The sequence below is a fragment of the Leucoraja erinacea genome, chromosome 33 (assembly GCF_028641065.1).
Source record: "Leucoraja erinacea ecotype New England chromosome 33, Leri_hhj_1, whole genome shotgun sequence".
NCBI classification, from domain to species: domain Eukaryota; kingdom Metazoa; phylum Chordata; class Chondrichthyes; order Rajiformes; family Rajidae; genus Leucoraja; species Leucoraja erinaceus.
Genome location: NC_073409.1, coordinates 21,919 through 45,070, shown reverse-complemented (window position 1 = coordinate 45,070; position 23,152 = coordinate 21,919). Strand labels below are relative to the sequence as shown.

General features: G+C 43.3%; 1 protein-coding gene across 1 annotated transcript in view; it reads left to right on the top strand.

Moving 5' to 3' along the window:
- Window positions 1–23,152, top strand: part of LOC129712507 (calcium-binding mitochondrial carrier protein SCaMC-2-A-like) — a 30,928-nt gene that overhangs the window by 2,626 nt on the left and 5,150 nt on the right. The window contains exons 3-6 of the mRNA XM_055660973.1: window positions 10,294–10,461; window positions 14,106–14,255; window positions 18,508–18,615; window positions 21,389–21,556. Of these exons, the coding sequence (XP_055516948.1) occupies window positions 14,154–14,255; window positions 18,508–18,615; window positions 21,389–21,556 (378 nt within the window). The 5' untranslated portion in view covers window positions 10,294–10,461; window positions 14,106–14,153. The remainder of the gene's footprint in view (window positions 1–10,293; window positions 10,462–14,105; window positions 14,256–18,507; window positions 18,616–21,388; window positions 21,557–23,152) is intronic.

Genomic DNA, 23,152 nt, shown 5'->3' with positions numbered 1-23,152 from the left:
TAAACCCTCTTGAATCTTGAAAAGGTTCTATACAAGTACCTTGCATCTGTATTCACCAAGGAGAAGGACATGGGGACAGTGAGATCAATGTGGAGAGTACTGATATGCAGGGCAATTTGAGAGTAAGTAGGAAGAGGTGCTGGGACTCTTGAAGAGCATTATGTTGGATAAATCTCCACAACCTGCGGTCCTGGAGAAATGGAGAGTAGCTAATGTTGTTCCTATATTTAAGAAGGGATGCAGGGATTTATTGTCATGTGAGCTTTAACATTACGTCATAAATACGTCAAAACTTACAAAATTCTTAAGGGGTTGGACAGGCTAGATGCAGGAAGATTGTTCCCGATGTTAGGGAAATCCAGGACAAGGGGTCACAGCTTAAGGATAAGGGGGAAATCCTTTAAAACCGAGATGAGAAGAACTTTTTTCACACAGAGAGTGGTGAATCTCTGGAACTCTCTGCCACAGAGGGTAGTTGAGGCCAGTTCATTGGCTATATTTAAGAGGGAGTTGCTGGGACCCAAAGTTAATATTTAGGTCATGAATGCTGAAAAGATTTAGAAACATAGAAACATAGAAATGACTTTGGTTGGCAATCACAAAACAAAGCTCCACAACACATCTCATTCAGAATGTCATCTCAGTGGCCACACACTGAAAAAATAACAGTTCAGCAATAAACATATAGGACATATGGAAACACTCAGCAGGTCTGACAGTACCTATGGAGAGAGAAACAGGCCTTTTGGTAATCTGTATGTGCTTTTGATTCAAGCTTTAAGAAACATTGTTTTCAATTGTTAAAGAAAATGTCTCAATCCAAGAGTTCTTGTTTGCTGTGATGTGTGTGCTGTTAACTGGGTATTGGTCCACCTAGCCACCCATGCTACTGGCTACTGAAACACAATGGGTTCCATTTTAGTTGGAATTTCAATTGAGATTCAAAGTTACCATCTTGACAGCCACCCCATGCTATTACCTCCCTAATCTGCACTGTGCAATACAGAACAGTTTTGTTACATGCAAGGCTATCCTGCAGTTACATTGTATTTAAATTCATTACAAGAGTACAGGAAGCTCCTGCTGTTTTTCCATAGAGGGTTCCTAATCTGCTGAGTGATTCCACCATTTTCTGTTACTATTTTGTACAAAGACTAGCTGTTTCATTTTAAATTCCAGACCATGACCTATTACCTACATGGAACATCGAACAGTACAGCACAGGAACAGATCTTTCGACCCACATGTCCATGCTGAACATGATTCTATGATAAACTAACCTCCTCTTCCTGCACTGATACATATCCCTCCATTCCTTGCATATCCATATGTATATGCCTATCTAAAAGCCTCTTAAATGCCACTATCACATCTGCCTCCACCACCCTCTGCGTATGTGTGTGTACATGATAGTGGTCCTACATTTCCACGCTGAGACACACCATAGAGCCATACTGGGATCTCTCTGCCTCTGAAGATGAAGCTTAAAATGGCCCTGAACTCCTCAGTCTTTGGACATATGGATTGGCTGCAACCTGCCACAGATTACTCAGAACCGATAGTTTGCTGCAATCACATTGTGAACGAGACTCCATTTAAAGTCAGGACAATTCAGCCCAACTGGGGAGTGGACAGCAGGCACCACATCATGCTGATTTGCCTCAGCCACCAAACACGACATCCAGAGGCTGCAGCGAATCGTCTGGTCAGCTGAGAAGGTTATTGGCTGCAATCTTCCCTCCATTCACGAACTGTACACTGCAAGGGCAAGGAAGTGAGTAGGTAAGATCATCTCTGACCCCTCTCACCCTGGCCACAAACTCGTTGAGCAGGTAAGTTTATCTCTGACCCCTCTGGAAGGCGACTCCGTACTGTCAAAGCTGCCACAGCCAGACACAAAAACAGCTTTTTTCCCCACGAGCAGTAGCTCTACTCAATAACCAAAAATCCATAGCCTCGTTTTGCTCTGGCATTTTATTTAATTCACTTTTTAATCAATAATGTTTTATTATTAATGTTTAATGTTTTATGTGTCATTCCTAACTGTCACTGTATGTCATGTTGTCACTTGTGGGCGGAGCACCAAGGCAAATTTCTTGTATGTGAATACTTGGCCAATAAACGTATTCATTCATTTATTCAAACTTCCAGTTTCAGAACTCACAAGTCATACTGGTTTCACAATTAACTCACTTTGGGAATAAATCACAGGAACAATCTCGTTCATTTCACCCCACTTCCCTTTCCCACGCACAATGCGCCTTTGCCTCCCATCACCTTTCTCTCCTCTCTTCCTGCTTACTTCACACTTCTGCCCCTCTCTTTTCCAGCCTCTGCTTTTGTACAACCTACCACCTCTCCACTCCCCCTTTGTGTCCACCTCGCCATCCCACTAGCTGCTGTCTTCCCTGATTAGCGGGGCAGAAGCAATGTGCTGTGATCCAGCTGATGTCATGGTGATGTCACCCTGACTACCTGTGAGCTCAGGGCTTGCATTGTGACAAGTGACTGGTCTGTCTCCCTCTCTGCATCTTCTTCCAAACAGTTGCGTTTTGTGTTCAACACAGATAAAGGGAGCGCTTTTCAGATGTTTTGAAAGCCCTTGCAAATATTTTATCCTGAACCTTCAGAAACGAAAACAACCAGTTGAAGTTTCCATCTCAATGAATTCCATTTTCTTTTATTTAAACTCTAGATCAGTGCTATTTGACACCGATGATGAGGTAACATTATTCCATTTTAATTCTGAATTGCATTCTTTTCTTTTGTCAGGCTGTATGTACATTGGTGACACCAAGGAACAAGCTGTTTCATAGAGAGAGGGGTCTCATTTCCACTAGTAGGTAGATGGAGATAGGTCAGCACGAGCCAGGCAGTTTGTGCACACTCACTAAACCACTTACCTCCCTTTCCCTTGCTGGAGAGGTTGCATATATTAAAGCAAAATCACATCAGGTTACATGGATTTGGTTTATTGATAAGGTGGATAATTCACTTGACATTCTGTATTTCCATATTTCCTTAAAACGTAGGCCACTTCGGCCCATCGATTCTATGCAAGCTCACAGAGAAATCCCAGCCCCCATTAATTTACTCTGTATCCTATTCTCCGACATTGCCTAGATTCCACCACTCACTTTACTGATCAATTAACCTGAAGGTCGAGCTCCCTCGTCAGAAGTCGAGACTGTCACGTGACGGGCTTTTTTATAGTGTTCTTTGGAACGACAAAAACTTTAAAACCGTTTCTCTCAACCAAGTGCACATGTATTTCAAATGCCGTTTTGTTAATAAAACTGCCCGCTTGGTCTCACTACAATTGGCGACCCCGTCAATCCAAAACGTTTCTTTTGGATCCACTACTATGGAAACAGCTACTAACCTCAATGCCAACCCAGCCCAACAGAACGCAGTTTCGCTAAAGCTGCCTGTTTTCTGGAAGGCACAACCTCACGTATGGTTTCAGCTCTACCTGCTTTGTCTTGCTACAAAGGTGTCTTTAGCAACAAGACAGAGAATTATGGTACAAACAAGCAAATGCAGATGCTGATTTACAAACAAAGACACAAGGTGCTGGAGTAATTGAGCAGATTATGGAGTTAGCTGGTACACAAAAATGCTGGAGAAACTCAGCGTGTGCAACAGCATCTATGGAGCGAAATAAATAGGTGACGTTAGCTGTTTTGTTTCATATTGGAGGGAGTTTACTGAGGTTTAGCACTGTTGTCTTTGATGAACATTAATATCTTAGCCTTAGGTTCTGGCAAATTCTGTTGCTAACATTGAGTACGATTGTGGTGGAGCTCAAGGGGACACTGGAAGGATTCTGCAATGGCAGGTAGTGCACATTCATCTTCAAAGTGTCCCCCAGAGGTATGAAGGGAAATATATTAGTGGGAAGAATAAGAAGAACAGATATGAGTGTAAAGGGAGTGTAAGAACTGAAAGACATGGGCTTGAATCTATGAAGTAGTTCAGAAATCATGTGGATTCATGGCGTTTAATTCTAGCTCTGTTTACAGAGCACACAATCCAGGAGGTCATGTGCTCTATAATGTACAATAATGTGCACCTAATAAAGTACGAATTTAGTCTCAGGGGGAATATTTTCTCCAATTCTGTTACCTTAATCTATGAAGGTTACGGAGAGTACGGGGATTTATGACAGTGTTTTGGCATTTGTTTATTATTGTCATGTGCTTCAAGATACTTGACTCCCTGGACCACAGCATGGAGTAACAGCAATGGGCTTTGAGAGAGAAGTTTGTGAATTCAACATGTGGGGCGCTTCTACCCAGAGTTGCTTTGGCCTCTGCCCATGATATGTAGTTGCTCTCTCTGGGTGCACCGCTCCCTGGTTAAACCACTCACCTGGTGCCGAGAGACAACTGCAAAATTCAATGCACATTGAGAGGTTCACATCCCCATTGGGAAAACGCAACCAGTCATTCAGAGAGCTACAGTCGGTCAGAGAAAGGAAATGGTCAGAGGAAGATATCTGACACCATGCAGATGGTCACACCACTAAGGGAAAGGTGCCTGGAGGAGGTTCCCCATGGCAATCGACACTGCTGTTGTGAGGAGAAGTGGAGGCAACAATTTGTTGGAGGGAGTGGACATTGGTGTCGGGGGAGTGGATAATGGTGTTGGAGGGAGTGGACAATGATGTCGGGGGAGTGGACATTGGTGTTGGAGGGAGTGGACATTGGTGTTGGAGGCACCAGGCATTGGTGACAGAGGGACAGGGAAGTTTCCCCTGAGGCAGAGGAGCAACAGGCCAATTGGAAAGCTCCAATGTTCTTCCTAAACTGTACCTAAAATGTTCAACCCGGAACTAAATGTGGTGTAACGGGAACATGTTACCATGGTCCAGATCTGCAAATGCTGTGGGAACTCAACTATGCAACACTGCTTACTTAGCTTACTGTCTGAGGAGAAGCCATGTCTTATCTGAGCCGAATTATCACTTTTGCTTTAGACCTATCAATAGAAACATCTATAATATTGTTGAATAGATATACAAAGTAAAAAAACAATCCGAGTTTTCCTAAGGAGGAGGGTGTAGCATTGCATTGGCCCACAGAGATCACGCCGTTTATACTAATCCCATCTGGATAAGAGGCTAGCTCATGCATAGTAGACAGAATGGTCGACTTTTGTGCCATATCTTTTTATGATTTATATGATTTTCTCTAAGGTTTTTCCTTAAAAAAGGCTAAAAGGGGATTTCACAGAGGTGATTGAAATAAAATATTTGGATGGAATATATTATGGAATATATCCAATGGCTAACGAATTTATGTTAGGAAAAAAATGATTTAAGGTGAATGGTAAATGTTTGAGGTAACATGAAACAAGCATTTTCATCTGGTGGTTGGTGAGTGTTTAAAATGCTCCATCTCCTGGAGACGTGGGAAGAGATTGAACCTTCAAACAGAAATTGGGGTAAAAAATGGTGTAAGGTGGGGAAGGAGCATGGCGATTGGGATGCAAAGCCAAGGCAGGCCCAATGGGCAGAATGGCCTCTTTTATTATGTACACTATGGCAGGAAATGACTAAATATAAAGGAGGACTAGAGAAGAATCCAAGGCACTTGATGACATCTAAGGGGATTAGCAAGCATGGAAGTGAGCGCTGCCTGCCCTGTCGTGCTTTATTTCAGTGCAAGGTAAACATTTCTTCCTAGCCTGGCAATTTACCCTTTATTTATTTGTTTAAAGATGACAGACGCTTGAATATCTGCTCTTTGCTTAACACTTCCTATACTTTCAGTGAACTCCTGCATTTGGAGTATTATGTACATTTCTAATTACAGGAAGGATGTGGAGGCTTTGGAGAGAGTTCAGAGGAGGTTTACCAGAATGCTGCCTGGATTAGAGGATATTAGTTATCTAAAGAGATTGGATAAAATTGGATTGTTTTCTCTGGAATGTCAGAGATTGAGAGGATATATGAAATGTTGCGAGGCAAGGATAGGGTAGACGATCAGAATCTTTTTCCACAGGGTGGAAATGTCAAATTTGAGGGGCCACGGCTTTAAGGTTTGAAAGCGTGTGTGGACATGGCGCTGACGGATGAGAGGCCGAAGCAAAGAAGTCGAAGCCAAAGAACTGAATGGAAACGAGGCCGAAACGCCAATAAACCGAATGAGTACAAAGACGAAACGCCTACTAACTGAAAGGGCGGGACGCCTAAATGCAAACTAACCGAAAGGGCGGGATGCCTAAAAGCCAATGAACCGAAAAGCTGCGTCGCCTAAAAGCAAACTTACCGAATGGCCGATCTGTCGAAACGCCACCTACCCAAAAGGCAGCGGTGCCGACACGCCAACGGACATGACGTTGCCAGGGGGCGGGACTTGTCAGCGATTGGTCCAGACCCCTGCGTCCATCACATCACTGTGAAGAGATGAACATTGTCCCAAACATCCTCTCCACCTGACCCACAGCCCACGGAGGGTGGCCGTGGGAGAGTGGGGGCTGTCCTGAGGGATGCGCACCTTTGGCCGCTATTCTCTCGGTGCTTGGGTTCAGATTGCTCAGTCACCTGTGGCTTGTGTGGGAAAAGGACCCCCACACTCCCGTCTCCCCCTTCTCTCTCTCCACCAGAGATTGTGTGTCCCCCATGTTTTCACTCTGCTCCGAACCATCCATCCCCGTTGGGGTCCGATGATGGTACATCGCGGTCAGTGACTGTGGGATGCTCCCGCTGGTGGAGATGGAGGAGAGAGAGAGAGGGGAGGAGAGAGAGAGAACGGAGAGAGGGGGGGGGGGGGGGGGAAGAGGGGGGGGGGAGAGGGGGGGGGAGAGGGGAAGGCAGGGGGGGGAGAGAGGGAGGGAAAGGAGAGAGAGGGAGAGGAGAGGAAGAGGAGGAAGAGAGAGAGGGGAAGGAGAGAGAGAGGGGGGGGAGAGGGAGAGAGAGAGAGAGGAGGGGGGGAGAGGGGAGGGGAAGAGAGGGGAGGGGAGGGGAAGAGAGGGGGAGGTGAGGGGAAGAGAGGGGAGGGGAAGAGAGGGGAGGGGAAGAGAGGGGAGGGGAAGAGAGGGGAGGGGGAGGGGGGGGGAAGAGAGGGGAGGGGAAGAGAGGAGAGGGGAAGAGAGGGGAGGGGAAGAGAGGGGAGAGAGGGGGGAGGGGAAGAGAGGGGAGGGGAAGAGAGGAGAGGGGGAGAGGGGGGGGAAGAGAGGGGGGGGGAAGAGAGGGGGAAGAGAGGGGAGAGGGGAGGGAGAGAGAGAGGAGGGGGAGAAGAGGGGGAGGGGAGGGGAGAGGGGAGAGAGAGAGGGGGGAGGAGGGAGAGAGGGGAGAGAGGAGGAGAGAGAGAGTAGGAGAAAGAAGGGAGAGAGAGAGGGGGAGAGAGAGAAGAGGGGAGAGAGAAGGGGGAGCCGGGAGTCTTTTTCCCCACACAAGCCATAGGTGACTGGGCATCCCTCGGGACAGCCCCCACTCTCCCAGGGCCACCCTCTGCTGGCTGCGGGTCAGGTGGAGCGGAGGTGTGGGACAGTGATGTGATGGACCCAGGGGTCTGGAATCGCTGACAAGTCCCGCCCCCGGCAACGTCATGTCCATTATTAGACTTTTCTGTTGAGCGGCAGTCGGTCCATTGCCGTGTAGGCGAGGTCCGGGTACCCAGTGGCAGCGATCCCGCCCCTCCAGTCACCGTGCTTCACACACACAGCCCCCGCTGCACCCTCTCTCTGCGCGGGGAGACGGGGTGAACATTATGGAGAGGGCCGAGCTGGGCCGGGGTTTGGAGCAACATTTACAAACCTCGTCCTCGGCTCACACGCGTTCGCCCGGACCCCGGCATCCGCTCACGCAGCCGGCCCTCTCCCTCCCTTCTCTTCCCTTCCCCCCTCTCTTCTCTCCTTCCCCCCCTCCTTCCTCTCTCTCTTTTCCCTTCTCTCTTTCCCTCCCTCCCTCCTTTCTCTCTTTCCTTCCCTCCCTTCTTTCTCTACTTCCCTTACTCACTTCTCTTTCCTCCCTTCTCTCCCTCCCACCCACACACACACACATAACGCACAGACAACACACACACACATCACACAGACACACATCACGCACATCACGCACAGACAACACACACACAAACACACACAAATGGGTAGGATGGGGCTGAAGCCTAAAATTTAATGTCTGGACTAGTTTTTTGCCAATAGTTATTGGTTTGCCAGGATCTAGTTAATTAAATTACTTTTTTTTTCCATTTCAGTCACTAAAACAAGTGGTATTGTAACTATGTACTTTTCAGAGGTGATCTACACATTTTGTTTGTTACTTGTAGCTTACATGTATGTAATTTTATATTAAAATGTTGCTTAGATCTGTTTGGTCCATTAACTCAGACACTTTTTAAGAGCACATTTTGATTACTTTCCATTCTACCATATAGATACAAAGTCTATAATAGACTTTATTTGTATTTCTATGATTCTATAGACCTTGGCTGGGAACCTGGGGCTCACCATAATTGTTCCCAATTGGGCCCTGCACCTCATAAGGCCGGCCCTGTGGAGCAACGCTCCTGCCCCTCCAGTCACCGTGCTTCACGTACACAGCCCCGGCTCCACCCCTTTCCCCGGGGAGACACGTGATCAATACAGGGAGGGCCGGGCCACTGATATTAGCCAGTGCCATCCCAGCCACTGACCTCACTGCACGTCACTGGCCTGTTCGTGTGCTGTATTGTTCTATGCACTTCACATTCTTCCTAGTTTATAACCACGATTACTTCATTTGCCTGGCCTGCCACTGCAACTTCCATGAAAATGGGTGCAAAGTATTCTTTCAGAGATAATGCTGCCTGCTGTTTTGGTCTCTAAATTGTCTCACTCTTTCCTATCTAATGCAGCTTCCCCTCATTTATGAGTGTGGGTGAGAAGATAGCGGGGTGTGAATAAGGAGGAGTATAGAGTTGTGGGTCAGAGATCAGACAATGTGGTGTGATTAACTGGATCTGATAGTGATATTTGTGTGATGTAATTAAATAGTAGGGGTGTACAGACAGATTGTAGCAGTTTGTGGTTTGATGGAGATAGTGTCTGTGCATGGATGGTGCAGGCTGAGTTATGACATGAACAATGGTGAGCTTTTTATGTGGCTGGTGTGTTGGGTGAATATCAGGGACTGTTGAGGCAAGTGTGGAAAAGCAGGGGTTTATGGTTTGTGCAAAGATCTGAGTTTGGAAAGAGTGTTCTTCTTCTTGGCTGAATGAGGACTGTGCTCAGGTCTGGGTGTCAAAGTGTGTTCATGATTTGGTATCGTAGAGTACATATGTACAAGGAAATGGTGGCGTGTGCACAATGAGATGCATCTGTGGCTTGGAGAGTGGGGTGTGGAGCGGTGGGCAAATGCAGTGGGAAAGTTGGGATGTGCTGTGGGAGGGGTGTGGATAGTGGAATGTACGAGAGGTGTGGAGTGTCAGAGGGGTTTAGATATTGAATGCGTGGGAAGAGTGTGTGAGTAATGCGATTGGATAGTTGGGTTGAAATGGTACATTGCGATAGTGAGTTGCTTATCAGATAGGCCCAGTGGTTATACTTATAGAGGTGAAGATTATACCTTTGTGTCAGATAGTTTGATTGTGTACGGTATCAGGAGGAATGTTCAGAGACAAACCATTTGGAAAATTGATGGAGAGAAGTTATAAGGAGCAAAAATCAATAAATGGGATGAATGTAGAACAATTGTAAGTGGGTAGTTGATTGTTTTTCACACAGAGAGTGGTGAATCTCTGGAATTCTCTGCCGCAGAATGTAGTTGAGGCCAGTTCATTGGCTATATTTAAGAGGGAGTTAGATGTGGCCCTTGTGGCTAAAGGGATCAGGGGGTATGGAGAGAAGACAGGAACAGGATACTGAGTTGGATGATCAGCCATGATCATATTGAATGGCGGTGCAGGCTCGAAGGGCCGAATGGCCTACTCCTGCACCTATTTTCTATGTTTCTATGTTTGCACAAATAATGTGAGCTGAATGGCTTGTTTACATGGTATATTTCTCCACGATTCTGACTGTATCTGGTATATACTTTTACAACTAATTATGCAATGGAAACTCATGCATTGTGAAAATGGGGAATTTGTGAAGCAAATCAAAGATTGGCTAGAGATGGTGATTGGGAGGAGATGGAGTTACATATTATAGGTTTTGGTAACTGTCAAGAGGAACAGCTCCTTCTGGGTGTCAACAGAAAGTATTTGCATTTGCAGCATGGCCCGAGGCTGCCATCACTCTATAAAGAGAGTCACTTCAAAGAGGAAAACTTCCAACGTTTTCTAACTTCCATTATTTTTCTTCCAGTTCAAGTATCATGACCACAAGCTTTCCAGAAAGATCTTACTTCCTGAGACTTCCCTCAATCAATCACTTATTGAGACCTGGTGGAAGCATCTGGTGGCAGGAGCAGTAGCTGGAGCCGTGTCTCGAACATGGACGGCCCCTCTTGACCGGCTCAAGATCTACGTACAGGTAAAGTGAAAAGGGTGATGGGAAACTAAGTCGTTGCCCTCCAGAGCAATTTACAGACGTTATCCAGGGGTCTTCCACTGGGAAATGGGAGAAACAGCAGAATCTAGAATGGCTTAGAAACATGGAAACAAAGAAAATAGGTGCAGGAGCAGGCCATTCGGCCCTTCGAGCCTGCACCGCCATTCATTGTGATCATGGCTGATCATCCACAATCAGTAACCCGTGCCTGCCTTCTCCCCATATCCCTTGATTCCGCTAGCCCCTAGAGCTGTATCTAACTCTCTTTTAAATTCATCCAGTGAATTGGCCTCCACTGCCTTCTGTGGCAGAGAATTCTACAAATTCACAACTCTCTGGGTCAAAGTTTTTATCTCATCTCAGTTTTAAATGGCCTCCCCTTTATTCTTAGACTGTGTCCCCACGTTATGGACTGCACACAATACTCCACATGTGGTCTCACCAGGGCCCTATACAACTACAGAAGGACCTCTTTACTCCTATACTCAAATCCTCTTGTTATGAAGGCCAACATGTGATGGAATAACTCAATGAGTCGGGTAGCATCTCTGGAGAACATGGGTTACTCCAGCACTTTATGTCCTGTGTATTAACCACATCTGCAGTTCATTGTTGTAAAATAATATGTGTGTTGTGATTGTGTTTATAATTTGTTTGGTTGTTTTGTTGTTTGTCTTTTGCACAAAAGTCCGCGAGCATTGCCACTTTCATTTCACTGCACATCTCGTATGTGTATGTGACAAATAAACTTGACTTGACTTGACTTGTTTCTACAATTATCTTGTTTGAGAAGATCACAAAGAGATTCATCAAGGTAGTGCAGACACAATGTGGTTTACACTTGGCAAGATGTCAGACGAAAGTCCAACAGGATGGGAAATTGGATTTATCTTGGGGAGGACAAACAGGCCAAGGGAATAAGTGGTGTACTGTATGTCTAAGACCGGTTTGCAAAGGTGAGTGCAACTTTTTACTGACTTAGGATTTGTTGCTACATTATGTAAAGGTCAGGATTAAAAGTTTGCCAATGCAACCACAATGGCCCTTACATTGTTAGTGAGGAAGAAAGGCTTAGGTTGCTGGAAATCACCCAAATCTCTGTATTTATTTTACACCTTTTTAAACGATTCAATCAGTGACCTCCACCTCCAGTTAAAATCACATAAAAATCTTCCACATAAAGGAAAATGTTGCCACCTTTTAGCACACACTCCACTAGTTTGAAGATATGAAAATTGCATGTGTGTCAGCTTACAGTGAGTTTGAAGAACAAATGAGCAGCTCGCTTGCAGCTGAGTAGAGCAGGCATTTGTGCATCTGTTGACAGATGGATCTTGGCAAGCCCTTTGAATGTCACAATACACACTGCAATACAATGCAAGAACACTGCAGTGCAACACTATTACACTACCATAACATCATGTCACTGCAGGATAGGTGTGTATGACAAACCATATCACTGCAGTACAGTACTATTGTGCCATATTACAACTCTGCAATAACACTGGAGTACACTTTAATGCGAGGCCCACTATTACATTGCAGTAGCATTACACAGCTGTATTCCAGGCCCAGTTCCAGACCGAGATTTTGACCTGAAACATCACCTATCCACATTCTCCAGAGATGCTGCCTGACCTGCTGTGTTACTCCAGCACCTTGTGTCTATTTGTGCATTAACCAGTAACTACTGTTGTTTGTTTCTATTATTTCTACAATGATAATACCTTACTCGGTTATAGCAGACAACCGGCAAGCAGAATTACCCCCACCCCATGGTCCGTTACAACCAAGAGCGGAACTCGCTATCAAAACATGGAGGGGACGTGTCCCCTCTGGCCCCCCCGGGTTTTACGCCCCTGGTGACAACAATGGTTTACTGTACCACCATACTGCAGTATAGCACTGCATTACACTGGCACAACACTACAGTACTTTGTTACATTAGGATTATACTGGAATATACCGAGTAAAAATCTAAACATTGCAGTTTCTTCCATAGTGTGACAACCACAACTGCATGGAGTACTCCTGCTGTGGGCAGACCAATGCCTTCTATAGTTGGATCATAACCTCTCTGATCTTATTTTCTGTGTCCCTGCTGAGGATAAGTATCTCACTACTTTTGGCGATCCTTACACAAGTGTACCAAGGTCCCACTATTGCTCAGTCCTTCTTAGGAGAACCATTCATTACATATTTCTAGCATTATTATTCCTTTCAAAATATACTATCCCATGTCTTTAATGATTAAGTTCTATCTGCCATTTCTCTGGTCATCCAACTTATTAATATTACAAACTGTCCTGACTTTCAACATCACCACCAATTTTCATGTCATCTGTGCCTGACTAAATATGCCTCCTACATTCACATGCACATCATCCCTTTAGTACTTATGTGTCACAGGATGCCGATCACAAGCAGCCCGCTGTCACCCTTAGTCTCATGTTATGGAGCCAATTTCAGATCCCACTTGCCAACCACACCATTGGCCTCTTCAGGGTCAGCCACTCACATAGAACTTTGTCAAAGGTTTACTGAAGTTCATCAACCACACCACACTCATTGACAATTTTAATTACCCTTTCAGAAATTCTATTAGATTAGTCAGGGATTCCCATCAAAAACGTTATATATGATGAAACTGTGGAGGCCTCAATGGGCCCGACTATGGGTGAACTGGGGTTGGGGACTGGACTTTGTGCCTTCCCTCATGGTGGGAGCCATTGTGGGGGAATGTTCTATGTGTTTAAGACTCATTGGTGTTATGTCTGTATTCTTTTTTTGTGTGCTGCAAAATGGCAAAAAGCATTTCACTTCACTACACCTAGGTGTATGTGAATGTGACTAATAAAATACCTTTGATACTTTGATGAAGATTATCCTTGAAATAATCCCTGGCATTTCAATTTAAAATGAATCCATTCCCATTCTCACATATTGCAGCGCCACATTTCAGTACAACTACAACAGCAGAATACAGCGTACTTTATATTAGATCACCACAAAGATGTGAAAGCTATATAAGGAATTTTAATTGAAATCATTAGGTGGATAAATGGCTTATTAATTCAAGTTCATAAGTTGTATGAGCAGAATGAGGCGATTTGGCCCATCGTAAACTCCGCCATTCAATCATGACTAATCTATCGTTACCACCCAATCCCATTCTCCTTCCTTATCCCCATAACCCCTGACACCCTCACTAATCAAGATTCTGTCAATCTCCGCCAACAATATCCATTGATTTGGCCTCCACAGCCCTGTGGCAATGAATTCCACAAATTTACCATCCTCTGACTAAAGAAATTCCTCCACACATTCTTTCTAAAGGTATGTCCTTTTGTTCTGAGTCTATGGCCTCTGGTCCTAGACTCTCCCATTAGTGGAAACATCCTCTTCACATCCATTCTATCCAGGCCTTTCACTGTTTAGTAAGTTTCAATGAAGTCCCCCCTCATCTTCCAGCGAGTAAATGCTCATCATGTGTAAACCCAATCATTCCTGGGATCAGTCTCAGTCTCCCAACCTGTCCAATCCTTGTGCAGAGTCCCTGCTTTTTCCAAACTACCTACTCTAGCAACTATCTTTGTATCATGGTTTTTGATTTCTTCTTTCTCTAGGTCTATGCCATAAAAGAGAGCCTGGATCTGCTGAGCAGCTGGAGGGCGATGGTGAAGGAGGGCGGCTACATCTCACTTTGGAGAGGCAATGGGATAAATGTCTTGAAAATCGCACCAGAGACTGGCATTAAATTTCTAGCTTATGATCAGGTAATTGGCTCAGTGATCTAGACAAAGAACCTTTCTGGGGACATCTTTGCTGACCCCTAATTCATAACAATGCTGGTTTTCGATCGATGTGATCCAACCAACCCCACGAGAAGTCTGAGTGAGAAACTCTTGTTGCATTGTAACTAGTTTGAGAGACCGCTGGATTGTTGTTGATAGTTTTGAAGACAGTGGGAGAGCAACCATACTGCTCAAAGCAAGAATCAAGTTTTGTTTTAATCGACGGGAAGAAGTTGAATGTGTTTTTTAGTGTTGCTGATTGTGGGGGAGCAAACCAGAGAGGAGCAGCAGCAAGCAGGAAGTGTAAAGAGGAGTTGTTGGAAACACAAAGGAGGCAGAGTGGACCACCGGATGTGCTGTAGCTGTATGATGTGGGAGCTAGTGGACCCTTTGTGGTTCCTGGTGACCACATCTACAATACCAGTTGGTTGATTGAAGAACTCAGCCCCAAAGTTGACGACCTGGAGTCTGAGCATCAAACACTGAGGCACATCAGGGATGGGGAGAATTACCTGGATGCTGTGTTTCTAGAGGTAGTCACACCCATTAGAGTAACTGCATCCAATGTGGTGTGTGGTCAGGAGGAGGATGTGATTTGAGATAGGCAAGGAAATAGAGGTAAGGGCAGTGTTAAAGGAACCCCAGCCCATGAGCTTGTCAGGTGGGTCTGAGATTCTTGTTCCCTGTGTAGGAAGGATGAGCAATCTAACCAGGGCATCATGATTGAGGGGGACATTCAAGAGGGGAGAGAGGGAAGAAAAGCATAGTTGTCATTTGGGATAGTATAGTTTGGGGAGTAGACATTATTCTCTGTCATGAGGATCGGGAGTCCCAAAGGTTGTGTTGCCTGCCAGATGCTGGGTTTGGGACCCCTCTTCTGAGCTATAGAGGAACTTGGAGTGGTAGGGGAAATATCTAGTTCTCATGGTCCATGTGGGTACCAATGCCATAGGTAGAACGAGGAAAAGGGTTCTGCTAAGGGAATTTCAGCAGCTAGGGGCTCAATTGAAAAGTAGAACCAAAAAGGAAATAATCTCTGGATTGCTACCCGAGCCACAAGCAAATTGGCACAGGGTTGAGAACATTAAAGAATTGTACGTGCGGCTCAAAGATTGGTCTGGAAGAAGTGGTTTAAATTTGTGGGATATTGGCACCAATATTGGGGAAGGGGGGAGCTGTTCTCAACGTGACCCGGCTGGGACCTGGGTCCTGACAAACTACATAACCAGAACTAAATAGTGGGGAGGGGGTCATCAAATTGGAAATGTGTGGATGAGGTAAAAGGAAGGAGAGTGTAGGAGAGGCTACAGAGTTTGTTGAGCATAAGGCAACCGTGGCTGACAAGGGAAGTCAAAGACAGCATAAATCTAAAAGAGAAGGCATATAATAACGATGTTACAAAACCTACCTTCAGTGGTGCTCCAGATCTGCCACTGGCTGTGTGTTCAACTCTGGAGCCTTCGTCTGTGGGGGGGATTAAAATGCAGGTTTGTTTTGCTTGTCGGAGAGGGATTTCCTCGGGCTGCTAGTTGATGAAGAAAAATCGATCGGACTTTCGTTCCGGGTTTAAAAAAAAATTTTTTTTTAAATATAAATCACTGGACAATTTAATTGCTGGATTAAAGGAAAAAGCGACTTCTAATGTCCTCAACGTCACAGATCGCAATATCAGGACAAAACAAAAGGTACGTCGTTTATTTCACATATAATCTTGCTTCTTCGGGTGGCTTTAGTTTAATTTTACGATGCGAAAATGTTATTTAGTCCCCATAAGAGTCGGCCGTGTCTTGCTTGCCGATACGGGCTTAAAATTCACGGCAACGTTCCAATCGATCACATTCCAGAAACATCCACTCTCAAGATGATTCATGTCATGAGCATCTAAATCGTCTATATTTTGTGTTATTGTCTATCCATAATCAATATTTTTATACTAAATATCCACAACAGTTTTTGTCACATGCATTGTGCAAAAAATAATAATTTTGATAATATTGAGACTGGATGTTTCTAGATTTAAAAATCATGTTATATTGTGAATTCTTGTGTGAATGGGATCAGTTTGTTATTTGTATACTTAGGCTATTTAAAAATGTTAGCCTTTTCTTAAGAAATGGATAGATGTATAGATCTAGTAATTGAATTTAGACGAATTGAATAGATGAATTGATGAAACTAATAAATATGATTTTTTTATTGGGTATTTATTATTTGTTTTAGCCTTTAACTTTATCATTCCTACCTTTTTTCTAAAACTGCAAATAATAACTTGTTTCTGTAAATGCTGTTCAGTGTTTTTTTTCCTTTACATTTTAAACAGATGTCTCCAAAGAAGAAATACAAAATTGTTAATCCAAATGCCCAGCAAAAGAAACTGATTTAGACAGCATTCGCAGAGATTATTCGAATTTGGACTACTCCAAATGTGATGATCTACAGACATTCTTAATGGGAAAGTAGTGGGCAGAAAGGCATGTCATGCGTGTTTGGAAGAGCAAAAAACCTGTAGTTTACAATGCCAAAATTGATAAGTTGAGGAAAAACAAGGTGTACAGAGTTGCTTATTGGTTACAATCTGAGGAGTATGATGATGCTACTGATTATGATATGCCAATGTACCAGATAGCAACTGATCTTCTGATAAATTGTAATTTATTTACCTATCTGTTACGGACTTACAGCATATAATACAATAATATTAAAGTTCTGATCTTGAGAATATCACATTTTTGAATTTTCAAGGCAGTCTCGGTGTTTATTATTATTTCTGTCACAACGGTCAATTTTGTAATCAGCTATATTTAGGTAACTAAATAATTATATGCTTTAATGTAAGTAAGCATCTAAGTAAGATGTTTCATATTTGTTTCAGAATACTGAAACAAATTACAGAATCTATAATTACTGAAAATTTCATTCAGTTTTCTTAATTTTTAAGAAAGCTATGGGCTTTTGACTGTCCTCGATCACAGATTTTGAGTTAAGTCAATGGAAAAGCAATAGGGAACAAGATGCTAATTTCCGAGTATTAAAATGGCCATAACCTTTTTAATACTGAAGATTTGAAAGTGAATTAGGTGTCAAATTAATGTTCTTTTTATGCTTTATCTGATGGAATAAATTATAGGCTTGATTTTTAAATTCTCAAAATGTTGTAACATTGCTACATATAACATTACAAACATTAGTGGGAAGCTAGAGAATTGGGAAGCTTTTAAAAACCAACAGAAGGTAACTAAAAAGGCAATACGTGGAGAAGAGGAAATATGAAATTAAGCAAGCCAATTGTAGCAAACATTTCCTCAGATATATAAAGAGTAAGAAGGAGGCAAGAGTGGACATTGGAGTGCTGGAAATGATGCTGGAGAAAATGGGGATTAAAGAAATGGCAGATGAATTCAAACTTTTTTTGCATCAGTCTTCACAGTGGAGGACAACAGCAATGTGCCTGAAATTCAAGAGCGTCAGAGAGTGAACGCGAGTGGAGTGGCTATTACTAAGGAGAAGGTGCTTGGGAAGCTGAAAGGTTTGAGTTGGAAAAGTCACCTGGACCAAATGGCCTGCACCTCAGGCTTCTGACAGAGGTGGCTTTAGAGATTGGGGGACATTAGACTCATAGCTCAGACCTTCGAGTCCTGGCAACATCCTTGTAAATCTTCTCCGTACCTTTCCAACGTGACAACATCTTTCCTATAACGTGGTACCCAGAACTGAATGCCATAATCTAAATGCGGCCTCACCAATGTCTTATATAACTGCAACATTAAATCTGTGTTGTAGAGTCCGAGAGAGATACAGCACAGAAACAGATTCTTTGGTCCACTAAGTCCACGTCAACTGCCCTGTTTTGCTGGCAAGGCAAACATTTATTGCTTATCCTTGATTTTCTTTGAATGAAGTGACTTACCAGATCATTTTGACATTAAGCCATGTTTAAACTATGTCACCGCTGAACCAAGTAAGAGCATCAGAAGGATTTTAATGAATCGGCTAGGTTTTTATGAGAATCCAGTGATTTTACGGGAAACATGGTTTTCACTTCACATTTTATTCCTTGCACTTTCAATTACTAGCTATGCTAGTGGGATCTGCCTCCGAACCGACAGTCCAAATCTCCCCAAATTGGTCTACTGACTTAATCATGGTGCTGCCAGAAGGCAAGAATAACTTAACAGATAGATGTACAATTATTCCTATACTTACATTATATCCCCCATTGTGTGTTTTTGAACAGTACAAGAAGTTTTTCAGCGACAGCCACACCAAGTTGACCATCTATCAACGCTTTGCTGCTGGATCTCTTGCAGGTGTCACTGCTCAGACCATTGTCTACCCAATGGAGGTAACATCCATGCTAAAGAAGGGCTTCTGATGTTCAGGCAATTGTTGATGGATGTGTTGGTCAATCCAGTATCAACAAAGTTGGAATTGCTCACAAAAACCTTCTTTAGAGAGAAATGTAATTTAGTTATAGTTTAGTCATACAGCACGGAAACAGGCCCTTTGGCCCACCAAGTCCACGCCAACCAACAATCACCTAATCACACTAGTTCTATGTTATCCCATTTTACAGAAACCATTGAACCTACCACCCACACAGCTTTGGGATTCATATGGTCACTAGGAAACGTGCAAAGTCCCCACAGATAGCATCCGAGGTCAGAATCGAACCCAGGTCTCTGGCACAGTGAAGCAGCAGCTCTACCGACTGCGCTACTGTCGATCTGTAGTAGCGAGCAACGAATCCGAGGTTAAATACAATACAAAAACGGACCCTTTGACCCAATGTCCATGCCAACCAAGGTGCTTTTCTAAGCAAGTCCCATTTGCCTGTGATGGCCCAAATCTCTCAAAACATATCCTATACATATTCCTGTCCAAATGTCTTTAAACCTTTTAATTGTATCTGCCTCTATCACTTTATCTGGCAGCAAGTTTCACATGCTCACCACCCTCTGAGTGAAAGACCCGACCCATAAGATCCTCTTTAAATCTTTCCCTTTTAACCTGAAACCTCTGCACTCCACCTGAGGAGGCAAATGCTTTGTTTGTTCTGAAAGGTTGCATTTCCAGCAGTGCAGAATGCCTTCAGCACGACACTGACTTATCAGCTCAATATCTGTGCGATAGGAAGTCAATCCATAACATTTCCTGGAAGAATGGAAGGTAAAATCGAAAAACAGTTCATTTTTAAATGATGAGATAGTTATAAATGTTGCTATCTTGAGTAGTGAGTTGAGTGGGTTAGAATTCAGATGCAGATGGTATTAGAAAGATAAACAAGTACTGAGAGTTGCAGCACAGAAATATTGGTCATGATTTATTATCATCTTAACTAAGGTACAATGAAACTGCAGATAGATTGTACCATTAACAAGTACAATGGTAGTGAAAAAAAAAACTGATAGCTGCAGAGAGAGTGCAGATGGGCTCACACTATTTTAGTTTGGTAAAGTTAGATCTTATTGAAATATATTGCAACGTTTAAGAATCATTTAAACAGGTACATGGAAAGGATAGTTTGAGATGAATCTGGGCAAAATGCAGGCAGGTGGGACTAGTGTAGATGTGGCTTGTTGGTTGGTGTAGCCTGAAGGGCCTGTTTTCACACCATATGAATATCTCTTTACAGAGGTCCAAATTTTCCAAAATTATAGTGCTCAAATTTGATATAGCCTGTACACCAAATACAAATATAATAAAAAATAAACATGTTATACAGTACCAAATCTCAATCAGATTACAATACATCTGAAACACAAAAACCTTAAAATTTTAAAATCCTTAGAATTTTGAAGTCGTTACATGAAGGAAGAAGGAACATCCTCCAATATTTATTTTGGGAGCCAACAGAGTATGGCGAGCTGTTGGCCATGAAAAGCTCATTTCCATCACATTTCCTCAAGGTTTTTGGAGTATGTTGTTTGCAGGCACTCGAGGTTTTTGTTGGATCAGATTTCTGAGAATTCTGTAGCGATGTCTGCAAAGCAGCATTGCTGTTAAAGATCAACAACCTTTGTGTCGTTGCGAGTAACTGCACATGTATGTTCGTAAGTGAACATGTATGTTAATGCAGCCAGCCTGCTGCTCATCTCACAACATAATGACTGTAAATTGACATCTGTTGTCATTCTAATAATATAAACGCTGGGCCTACAGATCCTAAGAGGACAGCAGAAGCTGGCTCTTGACCAATTTAGAACTCAAGGATTGAACATCAGGATTAAGGAGAAATCTCTTCACTCAAGTGGCTTTGATTTTTAAAAAATTCTCTTGCCTAAACGGAGTGTGCAAGACCATTGGCATGTGGGGCTCAGGCAGGAAAGAGGATGAGTAGGGTGATCAGATTAACAGTTCTGTTAAGCTGTTGCAAGTAAGAATTTCATTGTTTTGTTGTCTGTATATTTGATAATTAAACACAACTCTATTTCAAATTAGTTCCATGGCTTCATGACAATTTCTTATTTTCTATGGCAATGGCATTCTTGCGATTCCCAAGACTTGACATAAAGAACCAATCCCCTGAAGCCTTTAATGATTTAACATAACATATGTGATTTAATATTTCAGATCACCATGGCTTCTGTCTGCTTTTTAACAGTTTAGACGTGGTTCAGAGAAGCTCACTATTCCTCAGTTTTGTGTCCTTCACAAACGTTGTGTTTGGCCTTTTGCATCTAATCCAGATGAATAAATATCACAAAAAGTAGCTGCTAATGCTTTGCTTCTACTGATTTTCTTGCACTGGCTGGGAGTTTTGCAGCCATTGGCCACTGAATCCAGACCTCTGATGTTGTTGTAGAGAGTGTGGATAGGTGATGTTTTGGATCAGGACTTTCATCAGACTCAGTTGTTTCTCTATAATACTGTTGACATGTCTGATATTATGTTTTATTGAAAGCCTATCTGAAACCCACATTAACAAATGTAATTGCGGTAATCACCTGCATTTTGTTTGGCTTTCTTTTCTGGGAAACTCAAATCACTGCAGGATCATTACAGAAAAAAAAGCTTGCTTTTGAAATATTACTGTTTAAAAATCCTTTTCATCCAGAATCATTGATATGTAAGCTTACTGAGATCATGAGTTTAATGAAGATTTCCTCATGGTTTAGGTACTGAAGACGAGACTGGCACTTGGATATACGGGTCAGTACAAAGGAATCAACGATTGCATGAGAATTATCATCAAAATTGAAGGTCTTACTGCTCTATACAGAGGCTACTTCCCAAACCTACTCGGAATCATCCCGTACGCAGGCATTGAGCTTACAGTCTATGAGGTATGGTTCAACAAGAAATACTTTGGCTTTAGAGAGAGAGGGCTGTTCCACCACAACAGCCACTGCCGACTGCCCACACATTGATGTTGTTGGAGTTCCCAAGAAGGCGTTTCAAAGAAGGAAGTGATGATATAATAGAAACATACAGGTCTTGAGATGGACCATTTGGGGTATTTTAAAAGGAAGAAGATACATTTTAGAAAGACCAGGGAAGAGAGCATTGTGGTTCTGGCAGCAGAAGAGACGAGGCCTCTGGAACAGATCATTTTGATTGGCAGATAATAGACAATAGCTGCAGGAGTAGGCCATTCGGCCCTTCGAGCCAGCACCGCTATTCAATGTGATCATGGCTGATCATTCCCAATCAGTACCTCATTCCTGCTTCTCTCCATATCCCCTGACTCCGCTATCTTTAAGAGCCCTATCTAGCTCTCGAATGTATCCAGAGAACCGGCCTCCATTGCCCTCCGAGGCAGAGAATTCCACAGACTCACAACTCTCTGTGAGAAAAAGTGTTTCCTCATCTCCGTTCTAAATGGCTTACCCCTTATTTTTAAACTGTGGCCCTTGGTTCTGGACTCCCCCAACATTGGGAACATGTTTCCTGCCTCTAGCGTGTCCAAACGCTTAATCTTATACGTTTCAATAAGATCCTCCCCTCATCTTTCTAAACTCCAGAGTGTACAAGCCCAGCCGCTCCATTCTCTCAGCATATGGCATCCTGGGAATTAACCTTGTAAACCTACGCTGCACTCCCTCAATTGCAAGAATAACCTTCCTCAAATTAGGGGACCAAAACTGAACATAATACTCCAGATGTGGTCTCACTAGGGCTCTGTACAACTGCAGAAAGACCTCTTTGCTCCTATACTCAACTCCTCGTGTTATAAAGGCCAACATGCCATTCACTTTCTTCACTGCCTGCTGTACCTGCATGCTTACTTTCATGGACTGATGTACAAGGACCCCCAGATCCCATTGTACTTCCCCTTTTCCCAACTTGACACCATTTAGGAAGGGCAGGCTTGCGGAGATAAGTGGGATACTCCTGCTCCTATTTTCTTCTAATGCCCAGCTATTAGAAGGATTTAATTCAGGTGGAAAGGATGCAGCAAAGATTCAAGAGGATATTAAGAGGATTCAAGAGGACTAGAGGGTTTGAGTTGTAAAGGTAGGTTGGGACTTTTTTCTCTGGAACATTGGAGGTTGAGGAATGACCTTAAAGAACAGAAATAGGATGAATGGTCATAGTCCCGTTCCCCCCACTGCCTCACAAGGTTCTGGTATGATATATATGGAATGAACTGCCAGAGGAAGTGGTGCAGTTCAGTACAATTACAAGGTACATGGATAGTACAGTGAATAGGGAAGTGGGCCAAATTCAGGCAAATAGCACGAGCTCGGGTAAACATCTCGGTCAACATGCTGGAGTTAGGCCAAAGAGCCCTTTTTACAATGATTTGTTGACTCTATAGCTGTCAAACCAACATTTGTGACCAGAAACCTGGGCACCATTTTATTTTAAGGGCAACTTCAGGCAGTGCAGTTGAGTCCCTTCCAATTTATATGGCAATGCTCTTTATCACAGACACCCTC